Below are 14190 nucleotides of genomic sequence, written 5' to 3'. Positions count from 1 at the left end.
TTTTTCTGGTTTTTTTTAAACCTATGGTACTAGTTAAATCAATGCAACTTTCAACAGTAATAATTATATTTAGAAATAAACATTTCACATATTCACATTGCAGAGTGGAGTTTAGTGTTCTAAGAAGCTAAATCTTGCAGTATGTTATTTTGGCTTTAGTGTAGGGGAAAACAAGGTGAGATGTGTGGGGTTGATTTTTAAGTGTAATAAAACTTTGATTATCTCAACTCGACCTGAATCATGTGAACAAATCTAATTACTGTGGATAGAGATGTAGGATGTTTAAATACATCTCAAGTTTAACATGTTAGATTTGCTTTATTTCTTAAACAGATTTAACAACAAAAGTTCAGTATTTATAATAGGATTGGTATAAATACTATAATCCGGATAGTTACATTTATCACAAAGCCTATGTTTAACTATAGAACCAATAAAATGCTGAACAGATCCCCCTCCCCCTTCCAGGAATTCAAGGGAACATATTTTTTTCTCCCTTTACCACCTTGTGAAATAAGTTGAGCTGAAAGTAACTGGCTCAAAGTAATCAAGTGATCCTTTATGGGTACAAGGGGATTTGTATCTCCACTGTCTTAGTAAGTGCACTGCAAATTCACATATGCAAGCTTGTTTATCAAAAGTTATGCTTGGTAGCTTCATAAATGTATCTCTTTACTGGATTGCTACACTTCAATTTCATTTGAGGCTTGTATTGCACAATGCAATGACTTAAGCTTTATTAAAAGATAATTATTCACATTTTTCCCAAATCCCTTAATCAGTTTGATTTCATATGAGGTGAATCATAAGTTAATTCTGATCATAACTTTGACAGCCAATATCAAATAAACTTTCTAGAAAATTAATTTAGTAATTTGCATTCTAAGTTTCCAACAGCTTTTCAGATTATCCCACATCTAATTATTTTTATTGCACCATATCACAGCTTTCTGAAAACAAAAATGTGTATTAATTTCCCTTAACCTGTTGCAGATAATGAGAGAGATGCTTTCTCTATTGGTGCTATTTTTTTAAAGAAATCATCTTGAACGATAATATCCCAAAGGTGCTTTTTCAGGAGGCAACTGGACTTTCATGCTTTTTCTTTGAAGATGTTTTGGTTCTCATCCAAGAAACTTCTTCAGCTCTGACAGTGGGGAATGGAAGGATTTATGTTCCTTGCAGGATTTATAATCCTTCCATTTCTCATTAACCTGTCAGAGTTGAAGAAGCTTCTTGGATGAGAAGCAAAACGTCTACAAAGAAAAAACAAAGTCCAGATGCCTCCTGAAAAGCACCTTTGGGATAACCATGACCTGAATCACTGAGAATCTCTATAGACATCTTGGACTGTGTAGCTTCTGAGCAAAAATTATGTGAGGTTTCTGTTTTTCCAATGTTAAATGCTACTGGAATGTGTTAGTGCATTGTGTTAGATTTAGAGGATTTTTGCCATCATGATTTAAAATAGAGACCAATTCCCACGGAGGGATGAGCATCAGATTTTCACATTTCTCTCTTCATGGTTTAGAATTCAGCAGCCCTTTTCATTGTCCAATTTTGTCCAGGACAAAGCTTTGCTGATCAGCAATTTTATTTTCAAGTTCTCAGTGGCATTTGTTCACTTATCATTCTACAAATCACAATATTTTTAGGTATCTTAAAATTTATTGCAGCAACAGGACACAGCCAAATAAATGCTCAAACCTTCCATTTACATCCCTGGAAATACATGCCCCTCTTAACTTCCACAGTAATTAAGATCTGAGTTCCCACATATCGTGACTATGAAGATGTTAAAGAGGTAATCTGACAAAGTATCAAACAGAATCTGGCTTCTTTCGAGAGAAATCATAAATTAAAAGGAATTTATTTCAAAAGTAGCAAATGAATATCCCTAGTTCAAAGATTAACAAAAAAAACAAACAAACCAAAAACAAACCCTTTTACTACATACTTCTAATTGTTGCAAAACAGGGACTGCACTACCAGATACAGTTAACACTGATACTGGGTACCAGACAATCCACAGAACTAATTCTGCATACAAGACAACAGTTCATGACAAACCCACTTTCATTCTTTTACAGCTTGTGCAAAATAGTTCCCAGGGACCATGACCCAAGGTTATAATGCTAGGATCCAAAGATTGGTTACTTCTACATTCCGATTATTTAAAGTATTATATTAAAAGTACTGGGAGCACTTATTTTGAACTGTGGGCATTTGAGGAATTTCAAGTTAAATATTAATAAATATTTAATTCAACTCATGCAAGACAGATACAAAACAAAAGGTCATCTCAATTTTTATAATAAAGGCAACTTGCATTCAAAATGAACTGTACCCTTATGTTTTATTCAAAGGGTAAACGTGAATTAAACCCAGCTGTTTACTTGAATTACAAAAGTAACATGATTCAATATGAAAATAAGAAACTGTCTACAAATCTCTTGACAGTAGTAAATTGCAATATACAATGCATATAGGAGTTATACAGAGCAACAAACTCTTGTACAAAACAAAAAAAATATTTTAATACCTTTAAAATCCAATTTCTTTTAAAATCACTCCTGAAAAAAGGTTTCAATCAGAGTTCACATCTCAATTAGTCAAGCCTCAGGAAGCTACATTACAACTATTGAATATACAAAGTGACATTTCTTTCTTCGCTAGCCAATTCAAATTCAAGTTCTCTTTCCTTTAGCATTCCTTGTTCATATTTCTTACATGTCTAAAACCTTCAAGTCATGAGAACTGAATTTGCTGAACACCAGGAATCTAGGGAATAGAAAACAAATACACATTAATTTCAAAAACTAATCCAGAAACACACCTGTTTGTGAGATCTATTGTAGTGATCTTGGCAATAACACACCTTTTCATTGTACTGATACCAAAACTGGAAATATTTTAAAATATTAAAGGGTGGGGGGAAGGAAGGAAACACTGTACCTGTTGATAGGACGTTGTATAAACCATGACATTTTGTTGTTGGCCATCGGTAGTTATCAAACCTGCTGGCAACTGGTTAGCTAAGTGAGAAAAATAGCATTGTTAGAAGATTTCTGCTCATGTAGAATTAAATACCAAATTCAAGTTAAGTATCTACCATTAAACAGTGTTAAATCTGATCTCTTTCACTAGTTTGTACTGGAACTGCAACCTGATAGTACCAGATGAATGTTAGATCTTTCTAACAAGAAACTGAGTTCAACTGTGAACTAATTTGGAAGATAAAAATACACACTAGTATGAATAAAAACATTAAATAATATATTAAGTGTCTCATCTTACAGTTGGAAGTCAGATTGATTCTTCACAGTGCATTTTAATATTTTCAGTTTTTTAAAGCACGACTGTTTTGAAGTACACCACCGTACTTTAATGGAAACGTGCTCAAAGGTTCTCTATCCTCTTTTATAATTGTTTGTCTATATCTGGCAAATATTTTTTTAAATAACACACACACAAATCAAAACAAATACACCCGATCAGTTCAATGGGGCAAGTTCCAACTAATGCAACAGCCCTGTCAAATTACATGCAATGTTTCTGAAAAAAACAGCATGGTTTCGAAGATATAGGTCTACTAACTTCAGTCATCAGTTTCACATAGTTGCTGCTCCATGTTCTATCCTCCACCAATCTACTTCCAAAGTTTCTCTGAGCATTTTAAAATTCTAATAAAATATAGGTAGTCCTCCACTTACAATTGAGCCCAAAATTTATATTGCTAAGTGAGGCATTTGTTAAGTCAACTTTGCCCCATTTTTATGACCTTTCTTGCCACATTTGTTCAGTGAATCACTGCAGTTGTTAAGTTAGTAACACAATTGTAAAGTGCATCTGGCTTCCCGATTGACTTTGCTTGTCAGGAGCAAAAGGTAATCACATGATCCTGGGACACTACAACCATCATAAAAGAGTCAATTGCCAAGAATCTGAATTTTGATCACATGACCATTGGGATGCCACAACAGTTGTGTGAAAAATGGTCATAAATCACTTTTTTCAGTGCCGTTGTAACTTTGAACATTCACTAAATGAATTATGGTAAGTTGAGGACTACCTGTATATGTGTTGTATTGCAGGGGAGAGAGAGGGAGAGAGAGACCGTGATTAAAAATTAGACAATTCTTTTTTATGGTGTTTATATAAAGGTCTCTCTGCCTTACTTTCAAACATTCTTCCTCTCATTCCGGAGGATCATCTGACCTTCAGATGAACCTTTTTGGGCAATAAGAAGAGAGGAAGTAAGCTTCTATCAGCAATGCCTATGCATGCTTTGATCTGCATTCAAACGATCCTCTAATCAGTATAGGGATTTTTTTATTCAGTCAATACTTGGAATATAATTCAGTGAAGAAAATAACTCTGCAATTAATGAGGTTCTGTTGTGACAAAGTTTTATCAGAGAATTCCTCCTTTCCTGCCCGATTAGACTTTCTACCAGAACTATGTACAATTAATAATTATCTTTAGCCTCTCAAAAGTATCTGTATTGTACTGGAAAACAATGCAGAGTTCAAAACTAGTGGAAGATATCAAATTAAAAGCTCAATGAACTCTATGCAAAAGAGACACACACCTGTTATCAAAATGCAAAGAATGCTATTAAAAATGCTTTACAATGGCCTCTTTCTTGTGAGACATCAAACATAGTTTAAACATAGTTTAAACATAACTCATAATGAAAGAAACATTTGTTTTCTACAGAAACTTTTATTAAAACAATTCTGTCTTACAGTAAGAATGCACAGTTAGTTTTGGGTAAATTACACCACTGTTACCGTATATCAAGTTTCAGGTAAACAATTGTGTATTTTAAACCAAGTATTTCAAATTAATTTTCAATTTAATTTTACATAGTAGTATTGTTTCATTCTCTTTTCTTCATTATAATCAGCATGAGATTCTCTGGACAGGACATAACTATTTCAAATAAATAACAATAATGACTTGAGATCAAAGACTACTATTTGTGAATGAGGGATATTCAAAAAAAATAACATTGTTTCTATATGTTTCAGTAAATAATCCAACAGCAGCAGAATTGATTTGTCTCTGTGTTTTCATTAAGGAATAAATCTTCATGCATCAAAATTTATGTTATACTATCACATGTAATTTTCAATGGAAAATCTCCTAATTGGTAAATCATTTATAGTGATGGCAACAAGTGAAGTACGTCAATATGAAATCTTGCTCAAAAATTGTAAATCACTCAGTATAATTCCTTGTTAGTTTCAATCTTGTTTTCAAGGATTCATGAACAAACTAAGATAATACTTGGCTTGTCTCCATTTGTTCAATGAACTGTTCAAGATTACAGTGGTGCTGAAAAAATAGATGTATAACCAATCCTCAAAGTTCTGGCCACTGCAGCATCCCTGCAGTCACTTGATCACACTTGATGCCTGGCTCACAATTATAACATTGCAGGGAGCCATGGTCACGTGACTGCCATTTGCAACCTTCCCTGCCAGCTTCCCATAAGCAAAGTCAATGTGAAAGTTGGCAGGGAAGGTCACAGATATTTCCAGTCCCCTGGCCACCCTGGACTCATATGCAGCCTGCGCAGGATCTCCCTCTCTATCCATGCTACTTACCTGGGACTCTTGCCACTTTCTGCTTAATGATCTGTGGAACCTGGAATTATTATGGCACCTGGAAATGATAGCTTTCTTTGAGTTTTGCCCAATCCCTAACCCAAGGACTACCTACATATAGCATCAATATTTTGTGGACTGCATGTACTTTGCCATTAAACAGTCACATAAATACTGGCTATAGTTCAATACAATTAACAAGCCTATTTAATTGTAAGTATTAAGCAATTATCATATCTGCCCCAGAGTCAGTATTAGAAATACGGTACTTACTAAATGCTTCCTCTGTGAGCTCCTCACTAAGGCCGTCTGCTGTGGTAACTGTTCCACCAATGCCTTTTTCTCCCTTCATTGCCTTGAAAAACGGTAATGTTTTACATATAACACATACATTTTCTGTAATTCACAATACAATTGAATAAGTTTGAAATCTCTCTTTCTCTCTTATATAAAAGACTTTTCCTAATAGGAGCCTGTTGATTTTGCTTCATCACTGATTATATTAAATATTCATATAGTAGATTTTCTGGACAAAATAGCAAATTAGGCAGATGTTTTGAAGAATTTCCCCATACTACTTCCAGCTCAGTCTGCCTTAACCAGAGGCTGATGTGAGGTTCTGACTTCCAATGTGCTATGAATAGCTATTTACAGAGAGAAACTGCAACAATGAGCACCATTCCTTATTATGAGATGCATATGTATCAATTCTGCTCCACTCTGTTCATTCTTATCATTATGGTAAACAAAGTACAAGTAAAACAGTAAGGCCCCAAAACCCCCTCCACAAGAAAACAGTGCAAATAAGAGGGGGAAGAGAAGAAAGGTTGTTTGTGTCAACATTTATATATTTTGGTTTGATTTCTTGGAGATTCTCATCCATTTTCTTCTCAGAACCTAACACATTAAATTACAACACTAACTGCAAATGTTGATTAACCCACTTTGTTAAAGCAACAAATTGCAAGCTGCCTTTTTAGTCTAGTCCATGTGATACGAATAGGAATATTTTTTTCTACTATAAATGTATACACTTGTATAGTAAAGGAAAATCTTTACAAAACACTGCAGTACAGATAAAAAGTGATCTTTTCCAATAGGAACACATACAAATTACCCAGCTATCTTTACTTCCAATACAAATATATTTAAACATACAATGAAACAGTTGCAAATAGAATTACAAACCTCTCTAAACTTCTGAAGATACAACTTCAAAGGTTCTACATAGCTATCAAACCCCAGAGTAGACATAGCAAAGAGAATATCTTCTCCATTTATTGTCTTCCGTTTCTCTTGATGACACCTCTCACTTGCTTCTGATGTAATAAAACTGATGAATTCACTGACACACTCCTGCACACATTCCTTTGCATCTTTAGCAATCTAAAATATACACAATATACATTAACGTATTTTTAAACTGCCATTTTCCAAAAAGATAAAAAATATAATAACCCCCTCCAAAACATAATAAAAATATATAAAAGGCATAATAATGGAGCATGTCTAAAATATAAAAACAAGGCAGGCAGATACAGGGAGGTAATGTTCTTTCAGACATTTAAGCCCAAAAATATTTTGATCTTTAGAGATCAAATCAGGCATTCACATGGACTGGGAATTAAACCAGCAACCCATTCAGCTTCCTCAGGATCAATGTAACATAATCAAGTCCGCCCGAATCTGTTAGAAATTTACGCATCTTCCATAATAGCTGACATTTTCCATTATCAGAGATAATGGTCAATCATCCTTATATAAGGATAGTTAAAGCTGGTAATGACTCTTCATGCTAATAAAATTAGTGTGGTCCCAAACAATACATCTAGATTAAGAACAACCAAATGACACATCTTCTGTTCAAGAGGAAAAACAGAGTATGTAACAAATTCCTGGACACAGGAAACTTATATCACAAGGCATCTATTCTACTGGAGTTTTGCTTTGGTTTGCTGACTCTCATCCATGTGTTACTAGGTTCAAATACTATTGACATCTTACTTGATTAACCAGTGTCCCATCTGATTCAGATGACAAGCACATCAGAGCTGAATATTAAAATATTGATATCTTTGTGCCAAATTCCCCAGTTTTACTTCTTAACAGAAGTAGCATGTAATCTAGCAGAAATGTTGCAGAACCATTTTTAGAAACTCACCCTGCCCCGTGAATGGACATCGATATCTAATCGAAGAATCAACCTAGCTAGTTATCAATGCCAATTATATTAAAAGCCATTAATGTTTAAAAAATATAATAAAGTGTATTCCCTAGCTTAATCTCAATTAATTCTTAAGTATACTAAGAAAACTAACAAAATATGCATTTTATACAGAGAATTGGAATGTGGAAAATATTTTTAAGAGCAAAACACTTCCAAAATAAACAAAGTAATCCATTTGCAAAGCAACCATATTGAAAACAGTTGAAACTCAAAACACTTTGTGTGCCATTAAATAAAAAATAAATGTTATTTTATTGAAGGAATGCTTCTGAGAATTATTAATTATTGGCGGGTTTTAATATGAAAAATGATCTGGCTTTTTTTCTTTTTAAGAGAATTTAAAACTTATTTTCCCTCACAAGAGAAAAATGCAAACTTCTATCCTGGACAAGATGGAATTGTAACTAACCACGAAATATGACACTCTTGCCTGTTAACAGAGACTGATGACTCAGCAATACCAGATCTAAGTCCCTAATCTGGATTTAAAACATGGAATACTATCAAAGATTTATTTTACATATATTACCTTTCCTGTCTGAGGTATAGCATTCTTCATTATCCTTGCCACATTTGCAATAGGAAGATATATATCTTGTTCTCTAAAACTCTCTTTGGAACCATTTGTATCTTCATGATCATTCATGCTGTCCTCAGTATCTAAGAAAACACATTAATTTCATAATCAGGAATGTTAATCAATGCACTGATACCCAACTGAAAAACCTACACTTACTGGTACTTTATAATTACCCTTTTGTTACAGGTAGTCCTTGAGTTACAACAATAATGAAGCCTGCTCATCAAGGTTGTAACTCTTGATGGTTGTAAATTGGGTCATCCAAGTGACCGATTTTATGACCTTTTTTGTGGTGATTGTTAAATGAACACTGCAATTCTGTTCACTATGGTGTGATTTTGCTGAAAACTGGAAGTAGATGCTGGTTTACCGCAAAGCTGTCATAGAACACAAATAGTGACTGTGGGACTCTACAAATGGCGGTAGTTGCTAAGCACCCAAAATATGGTCACATGATGGAGAGGGGCAGCCATCAGAACTTCAAATCTGGATTATAAGTACCTACAGAAGGTGCATTGTAACTTTGAATGTTTGCTAAGCTACTGGTCATAAGTCAAGAACTACCTGGATTCTTCTTTAAGTGCTTTAAAAAAACTAGTAGTTTTTCTTTCATATTTTTACACATTTCAGTATTCTAAGAATGAAAAGATCATGCTACTAGCCTAATAAAAAAAGGTAAAGGTTCCCCTCGCACATAATGCTAGTCGTTGCTGAGACTAGGGGGCGGTGCTCATCTCCGTTTCAAAGCTGAAGAGCCAGCGCTGTCCGAAGACGTCTCCGTGGTCATGTGGCTGGCATGACTCAACGCCAAAGGCGCACAGAACACTGTTGCCTTCCCACCAAGGTGGTCCCTATTTTTTCTACTTGCATTTTTATGTGCTTTCGAAACTGCTAGGTTGGCAGAAGCTGGGACAAGTAACAGGAGCTCACCCCGTTACACGGCAGCACTAGGGATTCAAACCGCTGAATTTAGCCTAATACTACCAGCAATATTAAGCCTGAGGCATAATTCATATCAAAGATGGGCATGCTCAGGTTATGAGCAAGATGTCATTCTTAGAATAGAATTCTTTATTGGCCAAGTGTGATTGGACACACAAGGAATTTGTCTTGGTGCATATTCTGTGTACTAATTTTATGCAGTGTTTGGCCTTCCTTCAAAAGTTCTTTACAACATTTTAATTTAGACACTAAAACAAATCATTTATATCTTTCCTGTCAGCCTCCTGTACAGGAAGATAGAAAAGGGCATTTCAGACAGAACAGGATACCAAGAAAGGAGAGATTGGGCAATTCTAACTGTTGAAGAATCAATAGATTCTGTTCAACATATTGCTTACCATCATGAGGTTGGATCACATAGTGACTACCACCAATATAATCTCCAGCAATTCCCAGCTGTGAAGCATCTGTTGTAGAATTATCACCATCCATCTACAATAATAAGATAATTATTAAACAGAACATTGGCTATATATACACATTACCACCATCATGAATGGCAATATATATAATATCAATACTCTTCTATACCTGAACTTTAACTTTCAGGTATATTAAGAAAATCCCACTGCATTTCTTCTTGTACAGTTCAATTTGTCTGCTGTTTTAGCACACTGGGATACTATTATTCATGTGCAATGGTATGGCATTTCTTTTATCATCCCCAGGCAGCCAACTTTATTCTTTTGTGGGGCACTTATACAAACCGAAGTATTTCAGAAGTTATCAAACACATATCAAATGTTAAGAGATTTACACATAAATAATTAATTATTCACTATTTCAAATAACTGAGTGTTTCTCAGTGCATTAAATCCTGTATGATAGAGGCCATTGTTCATTAGGCAATGATAAATTCTTCACAAAACAATGTTGTTTCTCTTTGTGTAAATATTTCATGCTTTGGCTCCACTTCAAGAAGCATTAAACTGAATTTCAAAGAGAATTACTGCCACTTCCATAAATAAAGATTGTAATAAAATTACATAAGTTTAATAATTTGGGGGGAGGTTCCTTCTTTTTAAAAATTTATGTATTTATGTATCTCCATCACTATTATATTTGTTTTGGTCCTGTTTTGTTATTAATTGAAAAGCAATAAAATAATTTCAATTCCCCCCTGCCAAGGAAGCATCATCTACTGCTGTTTTATTAGGCCAATATTGGAATAAAACGAATTCTAACCTGAGAAGGAGCTTTCTGCTCTGTGTAGTTCACACTTGAAGCAGACAAAGTGGATGGAAGTAGGAAGATAGCCACCCTGTGACTCAGAGGGTGCCCAGAGAGGAGTGTGAAAGAATTGGGCTGAAAGGGATGGGCATTCTGTTAAAGAGCTGCTTTGATCACACACCAAATTACTGCAATCTTTCCCTTGCAAACTGAAGAGGGATACAGCACCAGACCACTGAACAAACTACTTTGGATTGCTTGACAAGAGCCAGACATTTGTACCAGAGTAGTTCTCTGTCATTCCAGCTGGAAGAGAATGGTCAACTCTGCACTGGTATCCCTAACATAATCCCAGGGCACATTAACCCATGTTTCTCTGCTCAGAAAATGGCTGCAAATGATCCAGCCTGTCCACCCCAGTGATTACAGTCAATAGGAAGAGAGTGAAGACAAGATCATAGCAGTAAGAGGAAGAAGACATGTCAACAAACCATGACAGATTATTGTCAGAACTGGTTCTCTAATGCAGATAATACTTCTGGATATGTCCACATAGACCAAGGGGTCAAACTCACGACACCACTTCATCAAGTGATATATCACAATTTCCCCCCCTTCGCTAAACTGGGGGTGGGCGTGGCCAACACGTGATGCATCTGGCCCGCGGGCTGTGAGTTTGACACCCCGACGTAGACTATTTGATATCACTAGAAAAGTGGCATCTCTCTGGGATATTCTTTTCTAACATCTTTACCTTGCACTCCTGGACCTTCCTAGTACAGTATTTCAGTCAAGTCTTGTCTACTGTTTATTCAACTCTTCAAGATGTGTTAAAATCAGCTATCATATCTGAAAGTGCCAAAAGAGTACTTATCATATTTTCATAAATCTTAATTTATAATACAATTATTAAATTTCTATTATGCAACTGAGTAGGGAAATCATTTTTACATTTTGAGAAATGTACTTTGAAAAGTTAGATCTGAGATATTACAGTTCTAATCCTACACATTTTTATCTATGGATTTCATCAAGGTCAATTAGACTTAACTTCTAAGTAAATGTATCCCATTGCGAAGATAATCAATCTTTGATATCTTTCTTCAACTATATCATGAATTCATATATAGAATTGCAATCTTAGGCAAACTAACATAAGCTGTCTTTTCAATAACACTAACAGTACATTAACAGTATATTAATTTATTTTATATAAATCTAAGTATATATATTTTGAGTTATTTTTAAAGACAATAATGTACATTGCTTATTAGTAACTATATTGATTATCCCTTCCAGTTTTCTATGTCCTTTTAAAATTATACTTCACAAATGATGCAATTATTCCAAGTTTTATATGTTTGGAATGTTATTAATTACAAAAGCACCTCTGTGTGTGCGTGTTGGAAGGTCAGTATTTTAGGGGGCAAAAAAGGAACAAGAGCCAATAAGCATATAAAGGTAATCCTCAACTTACAATCACAATTGAACCCAAAATTTATGTTGCTAAAACATTTGTTAAGTGAGTTTTGCCCCATTTTATGCCTGCTCTTGCCACCGTTGTTAAGTGGATCCCTGCAGTTGTTAAGATATAGTAACACAGTTAAATGAATCTGGCTTCCACATTGACTTTGCTTGCCAGACAGTCACAAAAGGTCACATGACACTGCAACTGTCATAAATATGAGTCAATTTGGCAAGCATCTGAATTTTTATCATGTGACCATGGAAATACTGCAATGGTCATATTATTTTTTCAGTGCCATTATTAATTTTGAATTGTAACTAAATGCTATTGTAAGACAAAGACTACCTGAATTAGTATCAAGTCTAACAAAGTACAGACAATTGGACAGATTGATTTGTATATATTTTGTCATTCAGTGAATGATTTATGCTGAAACTTCTAAGAACAACCTCACTGGAGATCCATGATTTGCTTTTGAACCGTTATAGTCTTTGTTATTCATTTGCTTGACTAATGAGCAGAACACCAGAGAGGATCCGTATTAGACTTACGAATTTTCTAATAAATATCGATCAGTAATTCTGGGAATTCTACCTAACGGATAAAACTTTTAATACTAATAATTCCAGTCTAAGTCAATTAACACAAACATAACCCAGAGAAAACATGCAAGGCTCCCTTAAAAAAAAGTGAGAAAAGTTTGATGACACATTTACTTTTGATAGGTTCACAAGCATTTACTCACATGGTCGCACCTTAAAATTAGGCAGGCAGGCTGACAAAACAACAACAACAAAACAACCCTGATCCGACAATACCGATCTGTTGTAGTTGTGTGTACGTTGTAGAGAAGGGGAAAAAACAAATTACTCGGAAGTGTGTGTATATCCACCTGGTGGGTTGAATCCTTTCAGGGCGGGAGCGATAAAAGGCGCTTTGACAACCGGGGTGGGGTGGAGGAAGACGCACGTGGGAGACGTAACAAGAGAAAACAACAGCAACGTCTGAATGCTAATAAATGCGCAGCGAAAAACACAACACCCAGCGGAGGGGAGGGAAGAAAAAAAAAAGCTTTCGGGCAATTAAAATAGCAGCCCTACGACACCCCACACACACCCCTTTAGGGCCGCCGTGCCCGGACAGCAGGACAAATACATCATCCGGCTGGGGGGATTGCGGGAGCCCTTTCTGACAGCGTCCCATTTCCCCCCCCCACCTTCTTCGAACCGCGAAAAGCGGAGGGGGCAGCGCGACGGAGGGTCAGTCGGGGCAGGCGAGTGGGGGCCAACGAACCCCGCACCCCGCCATCCCTCGTTTTTAGGCCGAGAAGCAGACAAAGCGGGTTGGCTTAAAAAAAAAAAAAGCCCAACTCCACCCGAGGAAGGAAGGAGGGAGAGAGAGAAACGGGGAGGCAGCCCTCTACCCCCCCCCGAGGATTACGATAGCCCCCCTTCAAATAGCAAGGAGGGGGCCACGGGGGGGGCTCGCCGCTGAGGGACCCCCCCCTCGGGAAGAGGGCGCGGGAAAAAAAAAAGGAAGGCAAGGACGGTTTGCCCCGCAGGCGACCCAGGACGAGGCACCGCCGCCGCCGCCTCGCTCGGGCCTCGCTCTGGGGCCCCCGCGTTTCCAGGGCCCGGCCGGCCAGCGCCGCCATCTCGCCTTCTCCTCCCCTCGCGGCGGGAGCAGAAGACGCGGCACAAAGAAGCGGCAAGCAGGCGGGCCCGGCTTGGGCTCCGCTCAGCTCCGGCCGCTCGTCCTTTTTTTTTTTTTTTTAGATTTTCCAGGCTCCCCCCTACACTTCCTTGTCCCCTCAGCGGCGGCGCGGCGGCAACGCCGGAGCCCGGGGAGGGAGACGGACATTTCATTCGAGCCTGCAGTGGAACCGGTTAGCAATCATTGGCCGGAGCCAGGCACAAACCTCCAGTGCGGCCCTGGTTGGCTCCCTCCACAAATCGGCTGTTTGGTTGGACAGAAAATGGCTGCGAAGGAACCAGTCCCAGCGCGGAGCACCGCTTCCCGAAGCCGGCCTGCCCTCCCTCCGCGCCGCCTCCTGCCCGCCCCCCCTCCCTTCCCCGCGCGGGAGGCTGTTCCCGCTGAAGGATTCCCCTCCCGCCGCTGCCTCGCGATCAGC

At 37.3% G+C, this 14190-nt stretch overlaps 1 protein-coding gene across 5 annotated transcripts; it reads right to left on the bottom strand.

Moving 5' to 3' along the window:
* Positions 1–2339: 2339 nt before the first annotated feature.
* NFYB (nuclear transcription factor Y subunit beta) lies at positions 2340–14102 on the bottom strand. Of its 5 annotated transcripts, none has more exons than XM_058190961.1 (8): positions 13978–14102; positions 11346–11440; positions 9760–9853; positions 8369–8499; positions 6801–6998; positions 5886–5967; positions 2956–3035; positions 2340–2781 (listed from the first exon to the last, which is right to left on the bottom strand). In XM_058190961.1, the coding sequence occupies exons 3-8, from the start codon at positions 9851–9853 to the stop codon at positions 2749–2751; spliced, it is 618 nt and encodes a 205-aa protein (XP_058046944.1). In that variant the 5' UTR covers positions 11346–11440; positions 13978–14102; the 3' UTR covers positions 2340–2748. The 5 variants fall into 5 exon arrangements, with proteins under 5 accessions (XP_058046944.1, XP_058046943.1, XP_058046946.1 ...); XM_058190960.1 differs by lacking the exon at positions 13978–14102 and adding an exon at positions 12805–13883; XM_058190963.1 differs by lacking the exon at positions 13978–14102 and adding an exon at positions 12815–13883.
* Between the last annotated feature and the right edge of the window lie 88 nt (positions 14103–14190).

This window comes from Ahaetulla prasina, chromosome 7, assembly GCF_028640845.1.
Source record: "Ahaetulla prasina isolate Xishuangbanna chromosome 7, ASM2864084v1, whole genome shotgun sequence".
In the NCBI taxonomy this organism is placed as follows: Eukaryota; Metazoa; Chordata; class Lepidosauria; order Squamata; family Colubridae; genus Ahaetulla; species Ahaetulla prasina.
Note: the sequence above shows the minus strand (reverse complement) of the source record. Positions and strands in the feature narration are given on the sequence as shown.

Excerpts from the sequence above, each read along its gene's own strand:
- NFYB (XM_058190961.1), bottom strand. The coding sequence starts at position 9,853 with ATGGATGGTGATAATTCTACAACAGATGCTTCACAGCTGGGAATTGCT. Across the intron at positions 8,500-9,759 it reads TGTGATCCAACCTCATGATG|ATACTGAGGACAGCATGAAT; the intron begins GTAAGCAATATG and ends GTGTTTTCTTAG. Across the intron at positions 3,036-5,885 it reads GCTCACAGAGGAAGCATTTA|CTAACCAGTTGCCAGCAGGT; the intron begins GTAAGTACCGTA and ends TTTCTCACTTAG.